Source organism: Macrobrachium rosenbergii, chromosome 50, assembly GCF_040412425.1.
Source record: "Macrobrachium rosenbergii isolate ZJJX-2024 chromosome 50, ASM4041242v1, whole genome shotgun sequence".
NCBI classification, from domain to species: domain Eukaryota; kingdom Metazoa; phylum Arthropoda; class Malacostraca; order Decapoda; family Palaemonidae; genus Macrobrachium; species Macrobrachium rosenbergii.
Genome location: NC_089790.1, coordinates 39,004,785 through 39,032,098, shown reverse-complemented (window position 1 = coordinate 39,032,098; position 27,314 = coordinate 39,004,785). Strand labels below are relative to the sequence as shown.

Sequence of the window (27,314 nt, the reverse complement as noted above, 5' to 3'; positions counted from 1 at the left end):
AGCTAACATGTCAAATAAACTGTTTCAAGTGGTGTCTCTAAATGAGATTGGTCTCACACTGTATAATAATCCATTTAATACCGAGATATAACATACTGTAGAGTAGCTTGATTATTAAGTTTTGTCCTAAAGTGTCTCCTCTTATGTCAACCTTTCTCTGACCTGATTGCCCGGTAGATTATCATAGTATATCTTCTTTATAGTCCACCTCTTCACAACAAGCAGCATTACGTATATCTCATCTTTCTTTTGTTGCATAAAGTACATGTTGTTCTTTCACCTTTTCAACAATACTCTTACATTAAGAATGATTTTAGAACATCATTATTATTGCTGTAATAATCATTTACATCTGATCTTAAGACAAGCACCTCATATTAGTATCTTGGTTTCTGTAACACTGGAATTCATAGTGTTGTTGAACTATGAACATATTATTGACAATTGTAATTATGCCATTCGTGTACAGTAGTAGTACTGAAATAGAAGGCAATAATAATTAGCGATGAATTGTTGTAATTCTTTACAAATATATGATATTACTGGAACAATTAATTGTAGAGTCTCTACTAGATGCCTCTGAAAATTGTCAGTGAATATGACAACACTGACCAATATTTACTTCTTTTTGCCTAGGAAAGGATTAAATAATAATTCTTTACAAGCTTCTTTCGCTTCTGCCATTTGACAAATAAGGAAACTAAACTGCTGAATAGCAGCTCTGCATGGAAGAAAGATCCTTATCCTTAGGAAATACGTTTACATGTCTAAGAATTAGTTTTTCAACCTAGCTCCTATTTTGAATTTGATGATCATTTGGTTGTTAAGATAAAAACAGATGACCCATTCAAACGGCTATGAAGTAAAATCTTAAGATAATTCTCAGTGACTTTTTTGATAGTCGGGTCGATCTCCAAATCTTTCTGAGAGGCTTTTGTTTTCCGTTATTCTAATAAAATTTACGTGAACAGGCCTGCGTGATATTCTGAAGTCTTGGCATGAGATGTGCAACGAGGTATCCCGGAAAAGCTACGATTATTTAGATTATCGTAATCCTCGCTTCGACAATGATTTGGATATATTCGCCGGAAGCGTCAAAGAACTCCTTCGTAGAATTCACATAATGGTTGAAAAAGAACACGAGGACGTCTGGGAAACACCAATGGCATATAAAATGCTGTCCAGGTGAGGTTCGTGATTATTATGAACAGATTTCAGTGGTTATTCAGTTTTTCAGGACTGGAAATTCTGGAAGTGGAACAATGGTACTTTTGGTTAAATAACAAAATGGGAGACAGCTTTTTTGGATTGAAAACTGACTATTCAATCGTTCAAATTATTCACTAATATTTTTTTGCAGTCCTTTCCTTTCAACTACGCCGGGACCTAAATACAATTAATATAATGAAGCAGCAACTATGCTGTTTCCACTGTGAAACTCTTCAAATATATTTTCTGTGATAACACTTATTTAGATAACCAGCTCAGGGCATGAGCACAAAAACAACTTTTACCTCTGGTTGAATAAGATTTTCACCTTGGTTTAGAACAGACATAGCCAAGGGGACACATTATTTTATGTTGTCAGCAATAACTTAGGCTCTCCTGATTTAAAAGTTACCTGCGCAGGAATGAAGTATAGGGGCTGACCATCAATAACTTTGTTTCAACTGTCGTATATGAAGACATCGATGCTTTCGTCAGAGAAAATCTCAGGTAGGAGGAAAAAATGCTGCTCAGTGTGTGTGTTGAATTCACTGAGCATTCCACTGGTAAAAAAAGACTATGAAATGATCGCCCTTATTACGACCAAGGATATTTTAATTAAATTTCTTCCACAATTTTTTAAGATTTTGCTAATACTTCTTGATGAATGAAGAGATACAGTAAGCAATCCCTTCAGAATCATAAATAATTTTCAAAGCTGTGCTGCTCGCTTCTAGTAAGCAAGGGAAACAAATAATATAGGATAAAAGATGTGTTTACTGCAATGACAGTCTATGGAAATACAATCCGTCAGAAATAGTTTGTAAACAGTACTGTAAATTGCAGGTTTGAGAAGATTGCTTTCGTCGTCCCTCAGCTGGATGTGGAAGGGAAATATAAAAGGATTCTTGCTAGATTTCATCAGGAAATTGACAAAGTCTCAAAAGTGTACAATAAACAATATGAGAATCCTCCAAGACTCAAGGGGCTACCACCTGTAGCAGGTAAGATATTCTTTCCACGTGGTTTCTCTTCTTATATTCATCCATTTCATCACGCACACTCACACACACTCACGCGCACGCGCACACGAACATTCATTGATATATCACGTTATTACCTTAAGTCGTTTTAGCTACTCTTGTAAAGTATCTTTTCCTAATTGTGCTCAGATATTCATAATCCTTTTTCCCGTTCCCTAAGTATTTCATGCACCAAATGACTTGTATATCCCGAAAAACATTCCTGTTAACTCTGCATAATAATCATTCTAAAAAAATTTCATATGGAGATTGATGGTTAGGTTGACAAAAGGGTAATGACCATGTCTTATGCTTGTTTCTTCATTGATTTCAAGTGAGAATGTATTTATCTTCAGTGTCAAATCTAGTGTCCTATATTTCACTGAAAACAATTATGTTTCTTCAGCGATCATATTTAACTTTCTCCCACTCAACCTTCTTCCCACTGTATTTCTATCATAGTCGATTCATAGATTGCTCTCCGGGCTTAAAGAAAGAAAACTGCCCCAAGCAAACTCTAAAGTATTTAGTCCCCATTACTCCAAATTCTGCTAATTCTCCACTTTGGAATACTGTGCCTTCTTTTATAACTCTCATTTGTAAGGTCTGCAGGACGCTTGGCTCTGCTGTGAGAAACAAAGCACCTGGTTTGTATTTCAACACATTCAGCCAAGGGCTTCGCTAATGAACTAAGCCTTACGCTGTCTTTGTTCACCTTTCTTATCTCTAGGTAACACATAATGGCTTCCACCATTCAGGTCTAGGTGACTCACAAACACCATCAAAGTACCCTAACATTGTCGTAACTTTTCTCATCACCGAAGTTCTCAATCCTTAATTAAAACTCCGCTGTCTAGCATCTTGAATTTAATTCTTATGATATTATTTGTATGGTCTCTGCAAAACACCTATGGCCACCTCTCCTGCCATACTGGCGTTTACTCATTGTCTCCAAAGGTATATTAGAATATGCCCAGACTCTTGATGTCTCTGAGTTTCTTAATAATGACTTCATAATTCTTCTCTTTAAAATAATTAGTAACTTTTTATCTGATGGCGTTATTAATGTTGCAAGCGATCAGTTCATAGCTTACAACTTCCATCCTTCCAGGAACCATTCATTCCTAGTGGTGTTTCTTGGGATACGGTTCTTTCGCCCAGTTTTCCTCATTCACTTCAGGGACCCTTTTATATATATACGAGTATACCGTATGTGTTTTACTGTTTATTCGACCTCAGCACTTCTTCCACATTTAACTTTTATCAGGGCATGTAATAAAGACGCCATAATTTACTTTAGTTCAGTGCCAGCAAGAAAAATTGTTTCTATTTCGTCCTATAATCAATATTCAGTTCTTTGTGTAAGATCAGGAAACTTAAGTCTTTTAAAAATAAAGTAGCTACGTTAGTCTCTTTGGTATATTGACGTCTTACAACCTAGGAACTTTATTTCGATACCGTGAGTTTTGTTCATCTATTCTATTCAGATTTCAAACTTGCATGCCATTTAATACAAGTTTGAAATTTAGATTTTATGTCTGGTTTGCTTCATCATTAACGTGCTTCATAAAACTGAACGTCATACGGACGCTTTTCATCAGTCATTTCTCTGTCACAACTTGGCGTCGTTTTTCCCTTTCGCAAATTCCCCTCGAGGTCAGTAATCTGTGTTTTGCTTGGTCCCGTGATTTTCTTTCTTTACTTCACCACCAAGTGACGACTTTCTTCTCAGTATCTGATCTCCGTGAGTTACGTAACCTCGTCTCTTTCAAGAAATGGATCTTTTACTTCATCTGGTCATCATTATCCTTTTACTTAACGTTTATTTTTGCTCCGACTTGGGCTACATGAGAGCTTTTGATTGCCTCTCCTATTTTCACTAAATTATATGTAGATACTTTTTCTTTCTGAAGATTTTTTTTATCCAATGTTGTTTCAAGTTAGTGTTAACGGAGAGTATTTAACTCGTGTTTTAGACATATTTAAGACACTGGCCATACGGTATGCATTCACTAATGAGATCGCGAGGAGACATTGGACAAAGGGCATTATAAAAAAAAAGTAAGATAAGACGCCTCACTTAATTTCTGACGTTTGAAATGCTGTAAAATTGTTATTATCGTAGCTAGTGACAACTTTCATATTTCCTAAAAGTTCGGCAAGCTTCCTGGACGATGTCATCCAGTTACATCACCTATTAATCTTCTCAGAGTACCTGAAAACACACGCAATTTCTAAGCTTTACTTCAGAAGCTAAGAATGTTTTTTTTAAGATAGCGTACAATATAGCAATATTAAAAGATTATAAAAACCACAATTCTTCTTAAATATGCCAAAAAACTTACTTAGATGATGTGGAAAACAAACAAAAAGGAAATACTTAATTCATTCTTACAAAAACAACAAAATACTCGCCCACCAACTCGTCCAGGCCCATCAATAACATTATTATAATTTTCTTTCATTATGATTGGTTTTTGAAAAGCTAGGGAAACATTTCTAAAGGTATGTCTTCAAGTAAGTAATGAAATGAATAAAAATACACCCGTCTGTCCTGAAAGGTTGAAAACTGGCCCTTCGTAAAAAAAAAAAAAAAAAAAAAAAATACTACCCAGCATCCCACCGACTCATTTCCACCCACCGACCTCCGCAGTTTGGTGATTTAAGTTACAAGTTTCACTTAAAATCGTAGGGAAAAAATAAAAAGCAAACACCATAACCTCTCTCATCCAGCTACACTAGAATATTATCGATTCTGACACCACCTCAGAAAAAAGGGATCAGTCGCTAACTCTGAAATAAAGAAGGCTAAAAAGTTTAATGAACACCCCCAATCACGCAGTAATAAAAATCAATATGGGCCCCATCCTCTTCCTTAATGTAGAATCTCCCTCTTTCTTCAAAAATATACCGAAAACTCTTTAAAAGAACTTCAACCTACTTTTTTAAACCCAAGACCTCTGTAAAACATACAAATAAGATCCATTGTAACCCCTTCCCTGAATACAAAAGAGATTAACCCACACACCTTCCCACATCAAAAAAGAAATGAAATTATTGTAAAAAAAGATACCTTTGTCACAAAATTAATGCTGCATTTAGAAATGCACTGGAATCTTAAAAAAAAAAAAAAACGCATACACCCGCCTATGAGAGCCGCCTCTAACTTCCATACAAACCCACCAATACAGCAAAAACATTTAAAAAAAGTACTGACCAATTTATTTGGAGGAAAGCGATCCTTAAGAGCGAACCTTCACTCTTGGCCTAGTAGAGCTCCTGGACTGGATTAGTTCTGGACTCCCAGCCCAGAATGGAAAAAGGAATTCTAATGGTTACCTGGTAACCTCTGCATTGTTTTCAAATCTGCTCTACATACGGGAGGTATGTGCCTTCCTTCAAAGATAAGTAATAGGCTTCTGGGCGTCTGTCGCCTCCAGACATGTGGTGACGTCTGGAGGCAATGAATCTGCTCCTACATGATAAAAAAAAAATGGTTAAGTGGTCATAGGCAAAGACTTCTATTTATGGAAATTAGATTTGGGAATTAATAAAGGTTTTCTGGGAATTGACCTCCCAAAGAATGTATGATGTCTTGTGGACGTGTGTTTGTCAAAATAGAAAGACAGGTAAATACACGTGTGTTGTAAAAGCGAAATGCAAATGTGTAATAAGCGTGATATGAATAAATGTGTAGATAAGAGTAAGCTATAGGAATAATGAAAAATAAAAATTACAAGACGAAGCCGCTTTGCCTCAAGCATTGAGAAAGGAGTTAAGAATGCCACGATACCAGTTGAGTTAAATACCAATAAAAAAAATCTTTATCATAATAATACCAATAATTCTCCAACATAAAAACGTCAGATCATGAGTTCGGTTCAATTATTTTATGAAAGTAAGTGAAAAATTAGCATAATACTAATAAAGTAATCATAATAACTATAATTTCTACATAGAATGGATATTGATATCACTCCCACATGTGAGAATTTGTAGAATGACTACAGCCAGAACGCAAATTGACAAATGCATGGGCCGAGGTCGAATGGGGGAAAGTTGCACTGTTTATTGCACATAATTCACTGTTATGTCACCGTGGCTCTCATCTGGTCTATATTTACACTAAAGTCCATATAAAAGCCTTTCTTCTTAATTTGGACAAAAAATAATACTCTTCTTCTTTACTCCATCCTATGAACTAAAAATAAGAAATAAAGAAAAAGAAATATGAGACTATCATTTAATGCGGTGCGACTTTGTTCAGTATCTGAAAAGAAACTAATTACGAAGTCTGATAACATGAGAGTTGCGTTTTCATGTTCTGAAAATACTGCACCTATGCAACCAGATTTATAGATATGAAATTCCCTCAAGAATCTTATTCAGACAAGGACATATTATAGAGGGACTTTCTTATCTTTTATCTACAGCTAAAGTGTTGTATCTATTCAAACGAATGATTAATTCACAGTACAAAAAAATATGAAATAGTCTTTGAAGTTTACCTCATTATACTCTTGCCTGGAATTTACTGTCGCCTCTTGAAGACTGAATAGAATTAACTTTCCTTTTTAATAAGATGAATCAGGAGAGAAATTTTAAGGTATTATGTTTCACAATATAAGATAAAAAAGTAAGCTTTTCTTTAACGAGGAAGATACAAGTTACTGTTATTTTAGATAAGGGTAAGAATAGCACGGTTTCTAAATAAAGAATACGAGTTTAGCTGTTGAAGTATACACAGCAACAGTAGGACGAAGCATGCAACTAGAGGAAGGGCGTCTGAAATATGAGTTCAGACGATTTCCGTGACATTGACTCTTTGCATCAGAAGTGTAATTTATCCGTAGTCACCCCTACGGGAAATTAATAAGTCACCCCTATAAGAAATTAGTCCGTAGTGTAAACCGCTGCTGGATGAACATGTGAGGACTTATGTGTTCTGAACAATATTTTTTATTGGTGAGGATGAAGTTCTGCAGCGGGCATGAAGGAATTCAACATTGGCTTAATTAAAGTGGATTTGGTCATCCATCAAACAGTCTCATTGGAGGAGCAAATCATTTAGGGCAGACTGCAACAGTGGGCCTGGAGATTCTGTTAGCCTAAGCTGTACCGGGTTCCCAACATGTATTGACAGCACTGAATTTTGATGGTTTCCCCTACAAACCTCGTGTCCTGCATTGCTTTCATACCTGTTGACCGTAGCATGGGAAGTAATAGCCTACCTTAAAAAATTAATAATAGTTTTAGGACGTCTTAAGACACTGAAGTAGATTCCTTTTGTACATAGCAGTAATATGCTGGATATAACTCTAAGCTGATACAAGTGTGGAGGTTTGAACTTGAGCAAATGAGTTTTTGGATTTAATCAAAGGAGTACAGGGAATTGGCACCCCACTGGATGTGAAATATCTATAACACTTAAGACAAAATCGGTGGTCAGGCAAATGCGTAGGTGTTGTAAAAATGATACACAAAATGGAAACAGAAATTATATAAATAAAAAGATGGATAGTAATAAATGACAGGGGATATGAAAGTTAGCAAGATGCAGGTGTACTGTTTCATTTTCATCAGCATGCCTTTTTGGTCTCACCCAGGAAAAATTCTGTGGGCTCGAAGTCTCTTCCTTCACCTGGAGGAACCTATGATGTTCTTCAAGAATCACGCTGTTCTCCTGAAGATGTCCGAGGGAAAAGACGCTGTGCAAAAATACAACAAGATCGGGAAAACTCTGGTGCAGTACGAACTGGCTTACTATGACGCCTGGAGGAAGCAAGATGTAAGGCCACAAAATTATCAAAAAAATGTTCCCGGTAAAGTGGGTAAAAAAAATAATTTGGCAACCTTATTGGTAATTCGGTACTATATAACCTTAAAATTTATAAACCCGCATCATAGGAAATGATAAAATCCCACAAGATCACATAAACAAGTTTCGTCATTAAGATTCTAGAAACTGAATAAATTATATCTTTGCCAAGTGGTGCTTATAATAATATAGTAAAAACTCTGATGTATTTTCAATGTCATGAACTTATGAATATAGTAAGAATGAAGTTCTTGTCTTAGGTTGGTTTAAGATCACCATAGTCTTATGTGCTCAGTACGTTTTGATAAATTTCTCCAGTCTTAAAAATTGATACAGTGGTAGCAAAACAGGTAGTTTGCTGATTATGATTTAATCAACATCAGCTGTCATACTCACACTAGTAAAGCAAGTATCACTTGTGATTTAACATTATGTAGAGTAGCACAAGAATATTTAAATATGTTATTAGACGAGAGCAAAAGACTGGAATGAAGCAAATGTCTCTTGCATAAAGTAGAACTGAGCGAGATTGCTTTTCTGCCTTTAATTTGCGGAGTAAATTAAAGGCATAAAATTCTTTTTATAAAATTCCTTTTCAAACTATTTTCGCCACTTGTTTACAGTACCAAAATAAAAGTCTTCGAACTTTTATTATGGCTGGCTTATCAAACAGAAGATAAAACATCTGAATGGTTGTTATCCAAAGTACAACAATCAAAATCGGTGCTAATACGTACTTAGAGTTTAAATTGCAACTTCGCATGATAGGTCATCAACTGCTTTGCGTACAGAACAAATTGTGATACTTTCCTGTCAAACTGAAAATCATGGATATTTCATCTGTTGTTAGTGCTTACTTTTCTTTCAATGATAATTTGTAAATGGAAAATATGTTTCATACCCCATTTAACTGGAATGCTTAATGATGACTTAACAGATAACTGATATCCAGAAATCACTGAGGTGTACTTTAGTTGTCCGGCGGCCAGAGACGGAGGAACTCTACGTGAACTGGGACATTCGCATCTCGATCTTATTGCACGAAGCCACTCAGATCCAGCAACTAGGTTTCGAAGTACCCTATATGACCCAGCTCCTTCTGAATAAGGCTCCTCTGTTGCTGAAGAAAAAAGACATGGTCAAGGTAATCTGTGTTCCATATATCTTCAAACTGAGTAAGAAAAATTCCAGGTAACCAGATAATGAGAGCTGTACAAAATAATTGATATATGAGATGATGATACTGATAATTGAAAAAATTAACCAATAAGTGAAATTTGTGTTTCGCTTTTATTTTTCCGATATACATATATCTACAAAAGAACGATTTAAAAGTTGTATGTAACAAGAAGAAATAGGAAACGCAAATCACTGCATGGATCTTTTTTACGGATATCAGCCGGGACTGAATGTTCGTTGACTTTTTAACAACCATAACAATTATAATAAGTAATGATAAGTGTAATAATAATGAATACTATAAAGAACAATCACACTATTTAAAAATAAGGTAAAATAACACCCGTTTTTTTATGTAAAATTTGGAGTATTGTTAAAAATGCTTTAAAATCCCCAAGCTTTACGAGGAACACTGTCCTCATCGTCAGGCGGAATGAAGCTGGTAAATCTTTAGGATTTTAAGTTTATTTTCAACAATAGAGCAAAATTAACACAGAAATTTCTTATTTCACCCTCACTAATAATAGTAAAAACAACCATTGCCTAAAAGACTCGTACGTGTTATCCTTATTAAATATTGCTTAACTGATAAGCTTCCATTATGGAACTCGTTTTCTGTTTTTTGTTGAAAGTCATGCCGCTGTGAATCATCTGCAAATAATTTTTTTTTTTTTTTTTTGTATTTCTTTTACAGTTTAACGCTGTACATTTATTTCCTTATTAAAGCTCTTGCTGTGTAAGCAAGATATTTTTTGCTGTATTTTGTAATGATAAGGATTTCTCCATTCTTCTGCAGCACCTCTTGAACGAGTACGAAAGAGTCCATGGCAAGGTCGTGAAAACTCTGGCACCTCTTTTGATACCTCATGTCCATAAACTGAAGGAAGCACTAGACCCTCTTCTGTCCACCCTCACTTGGTCTTCTATCCAAGCTCACAGTTTCTTTGAAAAGGGATTTGCAGCCATCAAAGACTTTGAAACTCTAATCGATAGGTAAGGAATACCCGAGGTTTACTCCGCCTTACCGACTTTAATGGCGGTGCACGAAAAATGAAAAGGAAAGGGAAGAACAACTGCATTTATGCATAACGGTTGTACCTGCAAGAGCACTTTTATACCTTTATATGGCAGAGCGAGCGGTCAATGGACAACTTATCCCAAAAGATTTACGAAAAAGAGTGTATGGTAATAGAAAAATTCTTCTGTTTTGTTTCATTATAATTAATTGCTGCAATGAACGATGTTTATTTTTTTTATTATCCTAGTTAAAGCTAATTATTTCATAATGATATACACATTTTTCCTATCACTACCTAATATCATTTCATCAGGTTTAGATCTTGTAACGGAATGTTTTCACAAAACAGTCATAATGCAAACGTTGTGCAATAGAAACTTTATGACAGATTTCCCTTACAACTATTGTTGATCACTGTTAATGAGAAAATGCGATGGTATAAAAAAGTGCTCTGTTTTGTCGATTAATTACTGTGACTGAAGTGAATGTATTATTTTTCTCATATTTTTAGGTTTACCTTTTGTAAAGTCAGTTCAATGATAAATAATGAACTTATACCAACTGAGTCGTTTTTCTACATAAAGAAACCAAGACAAAAGCCACGATGGTATTCATATTTATCCCTATGTGTGTGTGTGTATGTGTGTGTATCTTTTTGGCATGATTAACTGGAATGCTGACAGTTAAAATTTTGGCAGATAATATATGCATTCATATTAATCTCTTTTAAATGTTTATGATCTTTTGCCTTCATTTTATGTGACATATTGTCTTTATGACAGGGTAAACGACATATTCCACCATAGAATGGAAGGAGTCTTGAAAGCCATGGTAGGTGTACAATTGTTCGTGCTTCCTGATCTCTCTCCATGGACTCTTGAGCTTTTCATTCATAAAACGTGGACAACATGCTGTCAGGCAGCACAGGTAAGAATACATTTTATGTTACTTGATTCACACACACACACACACACACACACACACACACACACACACACACACACACACACACATATATATATATATATATATATATATATATATATATATATATATATATATATATATATATATCAGCAATAAAAGAGTTCCGTGGAAATCGGAGACGGATAACAAATATTAAAACCAGGGCTTGAATGAAGATAATCTTTATTAGTTGCGACTAGTTTCGGAGATGTACATTCCTCCGTCATGGGGCAATCTGTAATGGAATATATGTTACATTTAAAATCAATGAAGTTATAAAGTAAAAAAAAAAATACATATTACAAGATATAACAACCTATACACACAGCAAAATCTTAAAATATTGAGATACAAATAGAAAATGTTTGTTGTCAAAAAGAGAAGAAATTAAAAGTCTAAAAACACAGCAATTCAACAGACCTTTCAGTATTACAAAGAAAGGGTTTGTGTCGTAGAGTATATAGAGACTCAACCACTCCGAGCTCCATTTCGTTGGTCCTGCAAGTAAGAACTGAAAAAGAATCTAAATTTATAGGATGGTCATATTCTTCAGTGTTAACAAATGGCGCTAAGTGATGGTTTGTTTAATGGCCTATTCGTCCTAACAGATCTTCCAATATATTTGTGTTTGCACTCTCTTGATTTTTCATATTTTATATACTGATGATTTAACATTTATTTACTTGGCATTTTAAATATTTCTTGATAATTTAACATTGTATACTTGATTTAATTTTCATTTACTAAGGTTTTCTGTTCAAACCTTGTGTAATTCTTAATAGTGAAAGTTTTGCTTGATTAACTTAATTTCTTGACAAAGTAAAGTTTTTGGTGCTTTAGTTTTGTTTAATAATTTAACTCAAAAACTAATTAAATTTTGTATTGTTTTCCAGTAATAGTGAATTTTTCAGATTATGAATTCTAATTATAAATTTTGAATTTAATAATAAATTTTTGTATTTAAAATTTTTAAAAGTGTTTCATTTATTGACTGCCAGTGAATAGGATTAATTGTGTGCATAAGGCAAGGTGATAAACATGTTTTGTTCCTTTAGTTTTGTTGAAATGAATTAAGACCAGGAGACAGTTAAAGTTGTTTAATTGTTGATACCTCACACTTGTTTTGGCAAACTTAGTTTGATTTTTCACTTGATTAGTAAGCTTTTAAGGGATCACTGTTACCTTTAGAGTACTCAATTGTAATTTTTATTGTTAAGAGAGTTCAGGTATCTGGCTGAAGTGAGATAAATTTTTTAATTCTGTGATTAGTTGTGTAATAACCAGGTACTTGGTATGCATCGTGACAATATATATATATATATATATATATATATATATATATATATATATATATATATATATATATATATATATATATATATATATATATATATTGTATATATATATATTGTCAAGTACCTGGTTATTACACAACTAATCTCAAAATTCAAAAAATATACCTCACTTCAGCCAGATACCTGAACTCATAACATTAATTATTACGACTGAGTACTCTAAAGGTAACAGTGATCCCTTAAGAAAAACTTATTTATTACTTGAAAAATCAAACTAAGTCTATCAGAATATGTGTGAGGTATCAAAAATTAAACTAGAAATATTCTAGAGTAGAAGGGCATCACTACATAAAAAAACTCTAACTGTTTCCCTGGTCTTAATTCACTTTAGCAAAACTAAAAGAACAAAACATGTTTATCACTTTGCCTTATGCACACACAATCAATCCTATTCACTGGTGATCAATAAATGAAACTCTTTTTCTAAAAATGTTAAATACAAAAAAATATTTTTAAATTCAAAGTTTATAATTAGAATTCACAATCTGAAAAATTTATCATTATTTGAAAATAACACAACACTTAATTAATTCTTGAATTAAATTATGAAACAAAACTAATTCACAAATACTTTATCAGGAATTTAAATTAATCAAGCAAAATTTAAACTATCAAGAATTACTCAAGATTTGAAAAGAAAATCTTAATGAAATATTAAATCAAATATGCAATGTTAAATTACCAAGAAATATTTAAAATGCTATGTAAATAAATGTTACATCACAAACATAAAAAAATGTGAAAATATAAAGAGATTGTAAATAGAAAAACACACAAAAATACACATAAGATTTATCAATAATAATTTCACTCGGTCAAAAATTTCCTAACTTATCATACCATGGTATTAATAGGTAAAAGTCACGTTACCTTACACAAACTTGTGAAAACCTCTGAAAATCACTTGCTGCAGCTGCGTTACCACAAAACACTTTTTACCAGGCGCCGTTACAAACTAAATAACTTTGCTAAATTCAGATCTCAAAAGTTAATGCTAATACGTGACCACAAAACACTACGTTAAAAGTAATCTCTTTCTAAGAACGAGAGAGAGAGAGAGGGAACCAAATCAACTGGTCTCAGAAATCAGAATGAATCAAATTTTAGAATTCCAGTAACACGTGCAACAATTACATGATGTCATTAAAGCATTTTGGGTGCGAGATACAAAAGTTCTAGAACCAGGGAAGTGACATCATTAAAGCATTTTGGGTGCGAGATACAATGGAGAAGCTTCTAGAAGGAAAATGTCGTCATCCCAGCAAAACGTTTTGAACACAATCTTACAAAACATGACATAACTGATCAAGACATGTATTCTTTCTCTCAAAGTGGCGTACATGACTCGAACAATGCATGTAACAACATGAAATCACTCATCTTGAGTCCGTATGGGACGAATCGACATTTGTTTTCCAAATCTGTCATCACTAACCCAAAACAAAGTGCTCTCTCTTATCTCAACTGATGACAATTGAAATGAAACAAGTCCTTGCCGGACACACACACACGTGTTCATATACTACGCTTTCACCAAGAAAGATATTATTCTAAATTATGCTATCAAGTTACTTAATCATTAGTTCTTTTGAGATCTGATGCCAAACTAAATATGACACTTTAACGATCATTATCATTACACAAAACACATGAAAAAAAGTAAATATGTCAAAATTATAGGAGGATATACATAATACAAGGCAACATCATGAAATTATATATATATATATATATATATATATATATATATATATATATATATATATATATATATATATATATATATATATATATATATATATATATATATATATATATATATATATATATATATATATATATATGTGTATTATAAATTAAATATATGTATGTATTATAAATATATATATATATATATATATATATATATATATATATATATATATATATATATATATATATATATATATATATATATATATATATATATATATATATATATATATATATAATTATAATCACTTTCCTACGTGATTCATTTATCACACATTACCACAGGTGAAAAATAAGAGGTCCTGACCGGTTTCATCAATGACTTGAAAATAAAGTCGAAACTAATCAGGGACTACACCCTGTCTCTTATTTTTCACCTGTGGTAATGTGTGATATATATATATATATATATATATATATATATATATATATATATATATATATATATATATATATATATATATATATATATATACACTGGGAGAGTAAGAAGACTAAACAAAAGGTAGTATAGAGTGGCTATAGTCAAGGAAAAGCTGTTTGGATCAAGAGAGTTAGTAAGTAGTATGCATGAACCTCGAGAAAGCTGAAGATGAAATTAATGTTGATGTGATTTGGAGGGTTATGGAAACATACGCTGTATAAGCTATTTTGCTAAGAATGATTAAATGATTTTCTGATGACAAAGATCGTCTTGGATTGATTGGCTAAAAGAGTCACTGGAAGTGGGTTTCAAACAATGGCGCATAGCATCACTCTTTCATGGACATAGTGATAAGAGAAATTAGAGAACGGATAATACAATTAAGTACTAGCGTTTGTGATAAAAATGTAACCACCGATAAAATATGAAGTTACCGAAATTAGAAGATATATTTAAAACTGATGATAGTGATAAGAAGCTGCTAACAGAGTTCACAAGTTTACAAGGGTTTGCTTTTAAGAGGAGAAAGGTGGAAGTGAATGTCAACAAGAAAAGGTTATATGAAAGGCAGACAAGTAGCGCAATTAATCCTAGCAGGAATGTTGGAGGATTTGGAGTGTTTGCATTTTATGGATATTTAGGAGTAAATTTAACTTGAATCGAATCCTGTATATGAATTTTTGTGTTTTTAGCTAAATTATGAAAGACAGAGAGAAAAAGTAATTGTATTTTGTTTTCACTTTCATCGCACGATAACTGGAAATATTATCGTGCTCTAGATGAAATGCTTATTTTGGCTAATAAGGTTCGTCGGTACAGTAATGATATTTTTTCACTGAAAGGAATTGGATAGCAGGAGCCACGTGGTTGAAGACGCCGTGATAGAAATGATTGACTTAGTGCTTGCCGGGGATAGATGGAGGGCATCCAGATCAAAATATCCTCGACTTTCTCACCCTCGAAGACTTAGATGACGGAGAGCTAGAGGGTTCTAATTCAGGTAATAGCAAAATTATTTATTTTTTAAGTTATCAAACTAATTTTTTTTAGCTAGGAGTAAATGTATACATAATAACCTTGTTTTTCTTCAAGTATCATACATTCTACTCCTGTACAGCTATATCGGTTCCTCTTGTTGCTACTGCATATGAGCTTCTGAATGGTAAAACTGAATGGTAATTCAGTATTCAACTTTAGATTTTTTTTTTTTTTTATCAAACCAGTTACGCCTCATTTTCTGTGACATTCTATGACATTCATGCACAATTTTATTATATTAGCAAATTTTGAGAAATATAAGTAGGATGAATCATAAATATGGTATATAATGTTCTAACGAATAAAAGGTATTGTTTTAGCATTTTGTTTTTGACAGCAAGAAACCGAAATCGAATGATAACTTTATGAAAATATTTTACAAAAATAAACAGTTATGACATTAAAGGATCACCATAGATTCTGGTAAGGCAGAATAAAGCAAAAAGAGATTTAAAAAAACAAATAATTCAAAAATATTATTAGTAGCCTCAGTCTTAGAATGGAAAAGAAATCCGTAGTTACATAACTCTGCTATTATATTCAAAAGTAAAACTCTACTGACAGCTTTATTTTTAAACATATTTGTACAATTACATAACTATGGAGTTATTTTTACAAGCAAATGCCAGAAAAGCAAAATAGATATTTGCTTTCCAAGATTGCTTTTCCTTCCTCAAGATAGCAGGGTGCTATTTTATTAATTCTTTTCTGAGTTTTGTACGTTTTTAGCCTTCTTAAACAGGTAAATAAATCAACATGGAAACAAAATGGAGATATGTTCCGTGACTCAGGTTCACAAATAGACTTATGTGCCGGTAATCAATTTTATCATTTTCACCTTAAGGACTCAAAGGCTGAAGGTCAGTGGATGTGTACGGTGGGGACAGTTCTTCTATACTGATCCGTCTTGCACTCTTCTTGTGCTTGTAAAAAACAACTATACTGGCTCCATACTGTTCTTAGACTATACGCAAAATTTAGATATCAGGTTTACTAAGATTTGAAAATTCATTAGTATTTCTGAAGAATTATCCATGTCACTTTCATTGGGGAGCCACTGTATACGAAAACACAAAGGATTAAACTGAACTATGCTTCTCACTATATAAAACTAAATTTTGAATAAAGCTCATCCATTCTTCCCTCCAAGAGTGATCCTGTAATATACAATGATAAATGTATATTGATGAATTATTATTATTATTATTATTATTATTATTATTATTATTATTATTATTATTATTATTATTATTATTATTATTATTATTATTATTATTATTATTCGGAGGGAGTCCCTCGTTTAGGGGAGTATTATCAAAGACAATAGCCGTTTCAACGTCATTTAGCTTGTAGAGAGTGGTCTCTATTTTTTTGCATTATACTCTTCTCCTCGACGATATCCCTATAAAAGTTAGCAAATACAACTCCCGTTTATTTGGCAGTATTGATGGCCCTTGTGTGTGATGAACGGGGCATTTTTGATGCATAACTCACGAAGGGTTTCCAGAGCCTCCTAGGGGAAGTTCAGAGTTGAGGTGTCCCCTCAGCTATACATTCTGTCCAGGATGTAACCTATTGTTTCATCAACAGTGACATTTGTAAAGAGGCGCCCAAAGTCAAATGGAGCAACGAGTTCTGTTACGAATTCTGTAGACAGCTGGAAACAATACCGGTTGGGAAGATGAGGGCTGAGGTGGTCGTTAAGTCCTTTAGTAAGGTTATACATCAGTGTTGGTATCCAGCTGATGATGGCCGTAGAAGGTTTCCAGGTTTGTGAGCTTTTATTTTGCCGTTTGAAGTCGCCTAAGACCCGGATAGGTCTGGAGCCATTACTCACAGGCCTGATTCACCCTAAAATCCTATTTATTTCTTGTCGGATGCCATCCACTGGATTCTTGTTTATTCACCTGAATTTGTAGTCGTCAGCCATAAATATTTAATGTGAAGACACCGCGACTTTGAACTTCCCCGAGGAGGTCCTGAGGACCTTCATGCACCAAAAATACCCCGTTCATCACGCATGGAGTCCATTTGTAGCCTATTGCCAGATAGACGGGAATTCTATTTGCTAACTTCCATATGGGTATCATCGAGAAGGGGCGTCTTCAGCAAGATCCCTTGCCGCCTCAGCGCCATCATCACGTTGACGACACTTTTGTCAGAACCAATAATGAAGATGACATGAAAACCCTACAAAGAACTTTTGGAGAGTAGTGCTCTGTCCTCGACTTTATGTGTGAACGTAACGCCGGAGGTGTTCTTCCTTTCCTGAACCCACCGAATCCGTTGCGCTGAGGCTCTTCGTTAATGTATCAAGCTTTTGCTCGGACAGATAAAAGAAATTTGTGGCGGACACTTTCGTCCGTCATGCATTCTGCAGTGTTTCACTTGGAGGGACACCACCAAGGAGATCAAGATGTTGCCACAGACACTCATAAACAACGGCTTCCCAAACAAAATAATGCAACAACAAACTAGAACTACAATAAACAATTGGGATGCCAATGGAAACCACACCAAAGAAGATGACAAAAATGGCATAATTAAAGTTTATTTTCAAAATCATAAGAACCGGAAGCACTTGGAAAATAAGGCCATTAAAATTATAAAAAAAAATGTCACTCATTTAGTAGAAAATGAGAGAGTCCAACTGATAATTTATTATAAAAATATGAGAACTAGCCACCTCACCCCACCCTGCAAGATTACCCGGGGCCCTTAGAGATAGACTTGAAAAGCAAGTTACGTCATCTGCGGGTTCACATGGCCCAGGGATGGATGGATGCCACCACTTATATCGGGATGAGAACTGCTACGCTGTCTAAACGTCTCTCATATCATTAACAGGAGGGTGCTATCCTAAGTCATTATAACTGTGAACACCAGAGGGGACGGGGAAGAAAATAATTAATTAAGGCTGTAAAAATTAGAGACAATACCAGATCACTGATGCCTTCGCCGTTTCGTCACTTTCTCCAGACGATTATTAGATGTAAGAAATCAACTTGGCCCAACACAGTCGAGGTTGAGAGAGAGAGAGAGAGAGAGAGAGAGAGAGAGAAGGAGACATGGAGAGAGAGAACCATTTGAACAGATCCTCTTTCTACAGACAACATTTTTTATCTACTTACGCGTCATTAGATTCAGTATCTGTCTTTTTGCACTAGAATTTGGCGATAATAGCCGCTGTAGCCTAAAATCGGAAGATTTTTAAAAAAAAACTTAGTTCCTTAAAAATATATCACTATTCTTGCATATTAATGAACGGAAGCGGCAAACATAGAGAAAATAAATATAAACTCTTTCGTTTTTAAAGTGTATTCATTTAAATAATTTTTTTCTTTATCAAACAACGACTTATCATAACGTAAATCGTCTTGGAATATTGGAATTTGCTCACTGAAAGAAAATGAATGATTTGATTTGCTCTGTTTTGTAGTGGATAAATAAATTTACAACAGTGATATTTATGAAAAACATCTTAATACTTCATTTCTTACATAATAAGTTTCGCTTTTTCAAGGATTGTTTTACTTAGATATATATATATATGTATATATATATATATATATATATATATATATATATATATATATATATATATATATATATATATATATATATATATATATATATATATATATATATATATATATATATATGCATGAGGTAAAAGGGGGGAGAAAAAACATCAGTCATAAAATCGTTGCTACTACAGTTTCACTGCAAGGAATAATAAGAATTTAATTCAACTCACTCGGTGGCTTTTGCGTCAAAATCAGCCATATTTCGCCAGAACTGAAAAAAAAACCCTGCCCATCACGGTGACATTATCTCTAGTGATTTTCTGGTAATGAAATATGTAGTCTGCTGATAAGCTCTGCCATTCTAGTGTACGAGTATGTACAGTATGCCAAGTAACAAAGGCCAGAATAGTTTTTGTTCTGATGAGGCAAGAAATGGTGTTTATTAAGCGATTATTACTGAACATCTGTAAGAACACTAAAAAAAAAAAAAAAAAAACATTTGATACGGTATAAATGACAGAGGTGACGGGGACGCTTAATACGGAAGCTAATTTGTTAAGATTAATTAACAAGTTCAACTGACAAAGTTGTTCAGAGAGTTGATACTAGGTGAAGCTGCAGAGGCATGCGGAAAGTGTGGAATTGCTTTTAAGAGAAGGAAGCTGGTGCTGAACAACAGCAAGATTAAGTTTATGACGGTAAATTGTAGGCATAACAAATGAAGCAATGAATGATGTGACAGAATGAAATGGTTGCGCAGGACCGTTTGATTCTAAAAAAGCAAAACAAAATGTGATGTATGAACGGTTTGGAGGAACAACTCTATCCTTTATAAAGATTAATATTACCGAACAGTCTAGATGCTGTTATTCAAAGCTAATTTTTTTATATATTTCTTGTCTTTGCTCAATCTATCCATATTTGTCCAAGAGCATACGTGTACATTTTTATGGGAGGTGTTCCACCAATATCGGTCAATGTAAAAGAATGAACGTGACATTTTTTCTTGGAGATTTATTCTTTAAATAATCCGACTGACATTTTTAGGAACCGTGACAACAGTTTTACGATTAGATATGTATTTAAAAACGATTTTTAACTTATCACAGTCAAAGTTTTTTTAAATTAAGCCTACATTATTTTCTTGCTTAATTCTATGTTTTTTTTTTATTTGGTTTGTCATTTACATTTTTTGATATTTGGTTCCTGAGTTTATCATCGTATTGTCTATTTGTAGGTTGTATTGTTTATTTTTGCTATTTTTGTATCAAGCCTTCTTTGCTTTCGCTTTGACTCTGTCAACAAACAATCAGCTTAATCTTTATTTGGTTTCAGTCTTTTTCCATTCAGTCAGATCCTCATTACCATTATGTTCCTTATTTTGGTTATAATATTTTCAGTGGCGTCCATGATAGGTGGAACTGTATGTCATCTGCGGAAACTTATACTACCGTTCAATTCTTTTGTATTCACCCACGTTTATCTCACGGGCTATGATCTCTCTCTCTCTCTCTCTCTCTCTCTCTCTCTCTCTCTCTCTCTCTCTCTCTCTCTCTGTTTTTATAATTAAGTAATCATAAGAAGTTACACAGCTAATTTTCTTGGCAACATTTCTCTTTCGTTATTTCCACTCAATAAATTCCTCATCACCTTGGGAATACTAAATGAGCTCGGTTTCAAGACGTTACTTAGCGATAGTACTATTAGCAGGGGTTTTGATGGAGATTCGCAGTTTTTAGTGTGTACAGTACTGTAAAAGTTTTACAAAGAAGGTAGCTCTTATACCCTTCTATGCATCATTCAACACATTTATTTTAAGTCTTTCATCCCAAGCTGAGGTTTGCCAGTCTTCCAATATTTATTTTATATTGATGTCAAGTTAAATAGTGGTCGACATGACACTAAAAATTTTTTACTTCCTTTGTTCCTAAAATCTCCTTTAACTTGAATGTCTGGTCAACATCATACATTTTTTGTAATTTCACTTGCTTTAAAAGTGTTACATATTTTTTCCATTTTTTAAAAAAGAAATCAGCATATTCATTTACACGCCATTTAGTTTCCCTTCTTTAGGAAGATTATTTTGTTCATTTTTCCTGTGAGGTCATTTACAACCGGATAGCTTCTTTGTATCTGCTCCTGCTTCCAGTATGCTTCTGCAGTCAGGCACATTATTTACATGTTCAGTAAATGTTGCTCTTAATTCTTTTTCCACATATTTTCGTCTGATTGTCTTTTCCTTCCGGCTTGAATTGTCGAATCATTAACCCGTGATCAACTTTCTTTAATATTCAGGGAGAGAAATTCACTTTTTCCTCTAATATATTCATGTTATAAATCATCATTTTGAGACAATAGGAAAGGACACACTCTCCATCTGCTAAATTTTTCACTAGCCCCTCATTGTTACTTATGGTTTATTTACTTAATTTATTAGACTGTTAGACTATTTTTATAGTACTTATATTTCTTTTGTTCTTTTCTTCGTCATTCATAGGTTGAAGTCTCCAAGTGCTGGAGTTTGAGTTATTTCTTCATAAACCATCTTCTGTTGCGTTATTGAAGGTCCTTCCTTTTATATTTGATGTTATACACAGCACTACTATTCCTATTTTCTCACTCTTGTAAGACCTTTATGTCAGCATCTCAAATGTTTCTCATGTATGGCCATTCGTTTTCCTTATATTTTCTAGCTTTCTGGGGAGAAAATACCTCTATTCATCATCTACCTTCCCCACTGTTTTATCTACACGTTGTGTATAATAAATTACGTGCATATCCGGTTCCACTTTATTGTGTATGCTTGTTTAATGTCGCTGTTTAGCCTGCTCCCTCTTAATAGTAACACACACACAGATCCGATTGCTTGGCATGTGTTCTTATATTTCAGAAGTTTCAGGAGTTGTTTTCTACGCTCAGTTTTATTTTGCTTATTCTTGTTTTTCTTGTATTTGTAGCATGATTTGTGTTCTATAACTGTAACTGCCTTTGCATAGTGCACACTGTCTCATTTGAATTACAGTCTGACGGCTTTTCCACACTACTGGCATACAAAGCATTGTATTACACAACTTTCAGCGAAATTGCAAAAGTCGTCAACACACATTCCTTCCTACAATCTGCAACTCTGGTTTTATAATGCAATGTTTGTTTCTTCTAGTTTGAGAACTCAGTGCTGTAAGTTTCCAGAGGTTATTTCCATCTATTACGATATATTTTATTTTAACCAGAGACTCTTGCCATTTATACATTGTGTTGTCTTCATCATTCTCATTTATTTACTATATTGAAGGATCTTTGTTTTTACTTTTTTTTCTAATTGTAACATTTATGTTCTGTTTTTCTCCATAATTTTGCAGGTTGAAACTTCCTTTCGTCGAAACGACCCCAGTTCCAGGCATTAATTTTTTGCCTGGTTTGAACATTCTGTTGTAATTTCACATATTGCTGACAATACTTTTCTTCTTTTAACCGGTTTTCGCTGCATGGACAGCTGATTTCAGAGCGAGAGTATTCTTCTTCTTTAGTTTTATTTGTGTTGTCTACATGTTTTGTTTCATCTGATTATGGAGCCTTATACCCTTTTGTGCGATCGAGACTTCAATTTTTAATTAATTTTACTGAACTTAAAATTGAAGTTACACTCTGTCGTCATGAATTGAGTCATCACCCCTTAAAAAAAGGCTGAAATGTCTGTCATTTCTCTCATCTATAAATGACGTTTTTCATTGAGCATTTGTATTCTTCCGTCATTCTAAATACCTCTTATACATCTTTATTACAGAGCGTGTAGTAGCACAGGTTAAAATCTTCACAGTAAATCGAATTTTCACTTCGTGATGTTTTACAAACATAAATCTGATTACAGATATATCTCGTCACACTTAAATTCTCTCTCCAGCTTTGGATTTTCTTTGCTGTTGTTTTCCCCTCCCAGTTTTATCCTCTTTTTCCAGTGTCAGTTACCGAGTATAAATTCGGCACTTTGTTATTTTTTATTTTTGTTTATCAAAGCTCTTCTCATTTTCACGAGCTCTAAAAATAATCGATCAAAATGCAATTAGTTATAGTAAGCTGAAATCATAATGATTTTTAGTATAGTAGTAAAACTCATCAGTCTTATTCCAGAGATTATATTGAATGATGATGGGTGTTTAGCTGCATTTGTAATTTTGCATGTGGCCATTCTTTGCAGTTCTTTGTCTTACAGTGATTGAAACATGCCATCAATTTCAAACAGCCTGATGATATCTGAAAGTCAAGGACTTTATTTTGCTGATAGCTGTGAATATCTTTCCCAGCGGTGAAATCCAGTGACTTGATCTTTCAGCTCCCTCTGGTGGAAGGGCTTCAGAACACAGTCCACCTCCTGGTGCGGATGGAAGCCAATACGCTGCGGTACTGGACATCCCGGCGAAGGCATTGACTCCACGAGAAAAGGCTCGTAGAAAGAAAAGAGAAGTCAGAGAAAAGGTGGGTCCTTTCTCACCTGGAGAAACATCTAGTTAAAAGTGGTGATTTAGGTAATGTGAAAGTAAGGATATTTTTCTATTTTGTTTTACCAAAAGTGAGAAAACTTATTATCCTGCTTTTAGATGCCATTAATTTTCTTGACATAATGCTGCAAAAAACATTTTAAGTGCTGACGTTGAAAAGTTGATATTATTCTATTAGCGATGTACTCAAGATAAAACGTTCGTGTCTAATCAAATCAAAGTGTGAAAGCTCACATGTTTTCCTTGAAAGAAAATAGACACTGCCGAACTGCAATTACCTTTTCTATTTGGATAGTAAAAGTTCATTACCAACGGAGGACATATTAAGGGCGTTGCTAATGATATTGGAGCATCCACTGGCAGTCATTTGTTAAGGCACATAGCATCATTTGATTTGGTGTATTTACTCACTCATTCCTTATGATTTCCTGGATAATATATTTCAAGTATATTTCCCTGCACAACGATTTATCAAAGCAAACTGAAGAAGAAGAGGGAGTGTTCCCATTAAAAGAGATAATCGCATCTATATCGACATATGGTTATTTTAAAGCAGTATCAATTTACGGAAATTTACCATAATAGGTGCTAAAATTATAATATATATGTTATTGGTCCGATTTTCGAGGCCTATATTTTATTTAAGTCTCTGATTTAAGAACAAAAGTTGGTATCTCGCTTTTCCCGAGATATATAAGGTAGCAAGAGCCGACTTGCTGTGTTAGCTGATCTGTCATCTTCACATCATAAATTAATCATTGCCCCTAACTAAATTCTAAGGTCTACTGGAATGAGATACTAGGTTACAAAACTAAAAAATTTTATTGAAAAAAAAATAACGAAAATAACTTCAAATAAGCTACGAAAGAATGAAATCGAATGATTCAACATAACTATGAAAATCTTCTGATTAAGGTCCAAAACATGGGCACCCAATTATTTAAGGAAATACAGAAATAACTCATCTGTCATCCAAATCATAAAAGGTCACTCAGTACATTATGAAGGTCATATCATATATGATTCAATGTCACACCACTCCCTTCCTTGAAGAGGAACGTGGAAAAAAAGAAGGAAGGAAGGATTACCTGTAAGAGACAAGCGTTATATTGAAAACCAGAAAATGTAAAAAATGCAGAAGCACAAGATTTCACTGCAACAGGGATAGTCTTTTTCCAGAGTCTGTAAGAAAAATCTAAAATGTTTTATGAGTTGTACTCTCTTCACGAAAGTCCTCTGGAACACAGACTCGATCTGTGTGCTTCCCTTTAACACAGTTCAAATATTAACGATTCTCAGAACGGATCGTATTGCCCCCTCATTCTATGAAACACTCCCATTATATGGGTTTTGCAACGCACATATGAACACACTCTCGTGACATCGCTCGAGTTCAAGGTGCGATAAAACAGGTCTTCTGTAAAACAAGGCGTCACGAGGTACTTGGTCACACACGTACCTACACACTCAGTGAGGGGGGAAAAACGCAGTGATATTCTATTCAAATCCGGATCTATAACCGGATCACCTTCTAGAATGTTCTAGCTGAAATCGCATTTCTACTCCACGTGTTTTGCCAACAAGAGTTTTCTGCGAACATTGACTTCTCGTGGTATGCGAACGACACTCAAACATTTTACTACATGCTGCGTTCAGTCATATGATCTCTCGAAAGACTGACTAGTTACATATAATACACACACACACACACACACACACACACACACACATACACACACACACACATATATATATATATATATATATATATATATATATATATATATATATATATATATATATATATATATATATATATATGTGTGTGTGTGTGTGTAATGTATATATATATATATATATATATATATAAATAAATAAATATATATATATATATATATATATATATATATATATATATATATATATATATATATATATATATATATATATATATATATATATATATATATATATATATATATAATAATAGAAACAAAATTAATCTCACAACTCATGATCAGCTACTCTGAAGGATATGGTGTTAAAAGTTAAGTAAACAGAAATCAAGAAATAATGAGAACTGAGGAGGAAGATTGCCCCCTCCAAGGCCACTCAACAGTGAAGGGAGGAACTCGTACGAAGAATGAATGAATCTTTTTTTTACGAAGCATTAAGACCCTTATGGGAAGAAAATCTTTTTTCTTCCTTTCTCTGTCAGAATAGTGTTCATGTTTTCAGAATTTTTATTTCATGTTTTTTGTTTCTTAAAATGAAGTCTTTGAAAAGTGTTTTGCCCCGTATGACTTTGGTCCACTTTGAAGTGATCTTTTCCAGCTACTGTTTTCTTTGTGACCTTTTCTGAAGGTTGAAATGGCAGCGAGAGACCTTCGACGAAGTTATCATCAGCGCGTTCTGGATGTGTTGATCAAATCCGTCCGATGTGCACTGGACTCCATCAGAAAACATACTACTGTTGAAAAGAGAATGAAAGGTAAGTAATATACGACTGTCCTAATCTAAGAGCAATTAATCTGGTCTAGGTAGCTAAATTAGATTACCATGGCACATGGTTCCAGGCATAAGAATGACCGTAACTACTGAAACAGAATCGGAGTAAGAAGCCCGCAATAACACACTGTACCTTCTTTACTGAAGACATCTTAAGGCATTATGATGTTCCATAAGATAAGTAAAAGACAAACTCTTCCATTCATATATATTGATTTTTAAGTTCTTTGGTCGAGGGTTTGTTTATAAATTATTTTCCATGAAGTCTACTAATTTATGAAGGTAATGAATAAATGCAGAACGCTTCTTACCCATCCAGTTGTCTCATAATCAGCAGCCATGCTCTCTTTTTCCCTCCCTCTCCTGTACTCTTTTCGGGCCTCTGCTGGGGCCGGTTATCGGGTCACCTGAACAACGGGATTGGGATTCTTTGAGGGACAGTCGTAGGGTTTTAAGAGTCCAATTTTATTCAAGTATGTGAGCATTTATCAGTGACAATTGTAGCGTGTGTTGAAACCCATTCTAGCATTATCCCCTTGAAAGCACGCAGTGAATATCACGTAAATGACGATCTTAAGCAGATTCACATATCAAATCCAGCGCCAGGGATGATACGAAATTTTGAAACAGTAGGCCTTTGGTACCTTGTAGATATAGTCAAAATGATTATCGAATTAAGATAACGTGACCCCGGCCACTTTCAGTGGTCGGTGGCCGCCTCTAAAAACTGGCCACCATTTTTAAGTGGCCGACAGCATTAACTTGGCCCCGTACACGAGCCACGGTCACTGACGCGGTCAGTGTCATCATGGATTCTCTTGGGGTTGTGAGCATTTATCATTGTGACAATTGAATAACAAATTCTATAAACCAAACAAGCGTGAATGTTGAAAACCCATTCTTTTGAAAAGCAAGAAAGCATTATCCTATAGAAAACTTTCTTATATGTTACCCATTGGTATACAAATCATACATGTAAAATTACTGAATATCTTTTTATTTACG

At 33.9% G+C, this 27,314-nt stretch overlaps 1 protein-coding gene across 1 annotated transcript in view; it reads left to right on the top strand.

The window, feature by feature from the left end:
* LOC136832859 (dynein axonemal heavy chain 5-like) overlaps positions 1 to 27,314 on the top strand; it is a 401,416-nt gene that overhangs the window by 91,701 nt on the left and 282,401 nt on the right. The window contains 10 exon segments of the mRNA XM_067094521.1: positions 972 to 1,185; positions 2,053 to 2,210; positions 7,835 to 8,016; positions 8,984 to 9,190; positions 10,022 to 10,218; positions 11,026 to 11,170; positions 15,583 to 15,656; positions 15,658 to 15,740; positions 23,636 to 23,778; positions 26,166 to 26,292. Of these exon segments, the coding sequence (XP_066950622.1) occupies positions 972 to 1,185; positions 2,053 to 2,210; positions 7,835 to 8,016; positions 8,984 to 9,190; positions 10,022 to 10,218; positions 11,026 to 11,170; positions 15,583 to 15,656; positions 15,658 to 15,740; positions 23,636 to 23,778; positions 26,166 to 26,292 (1,530 nt within the window).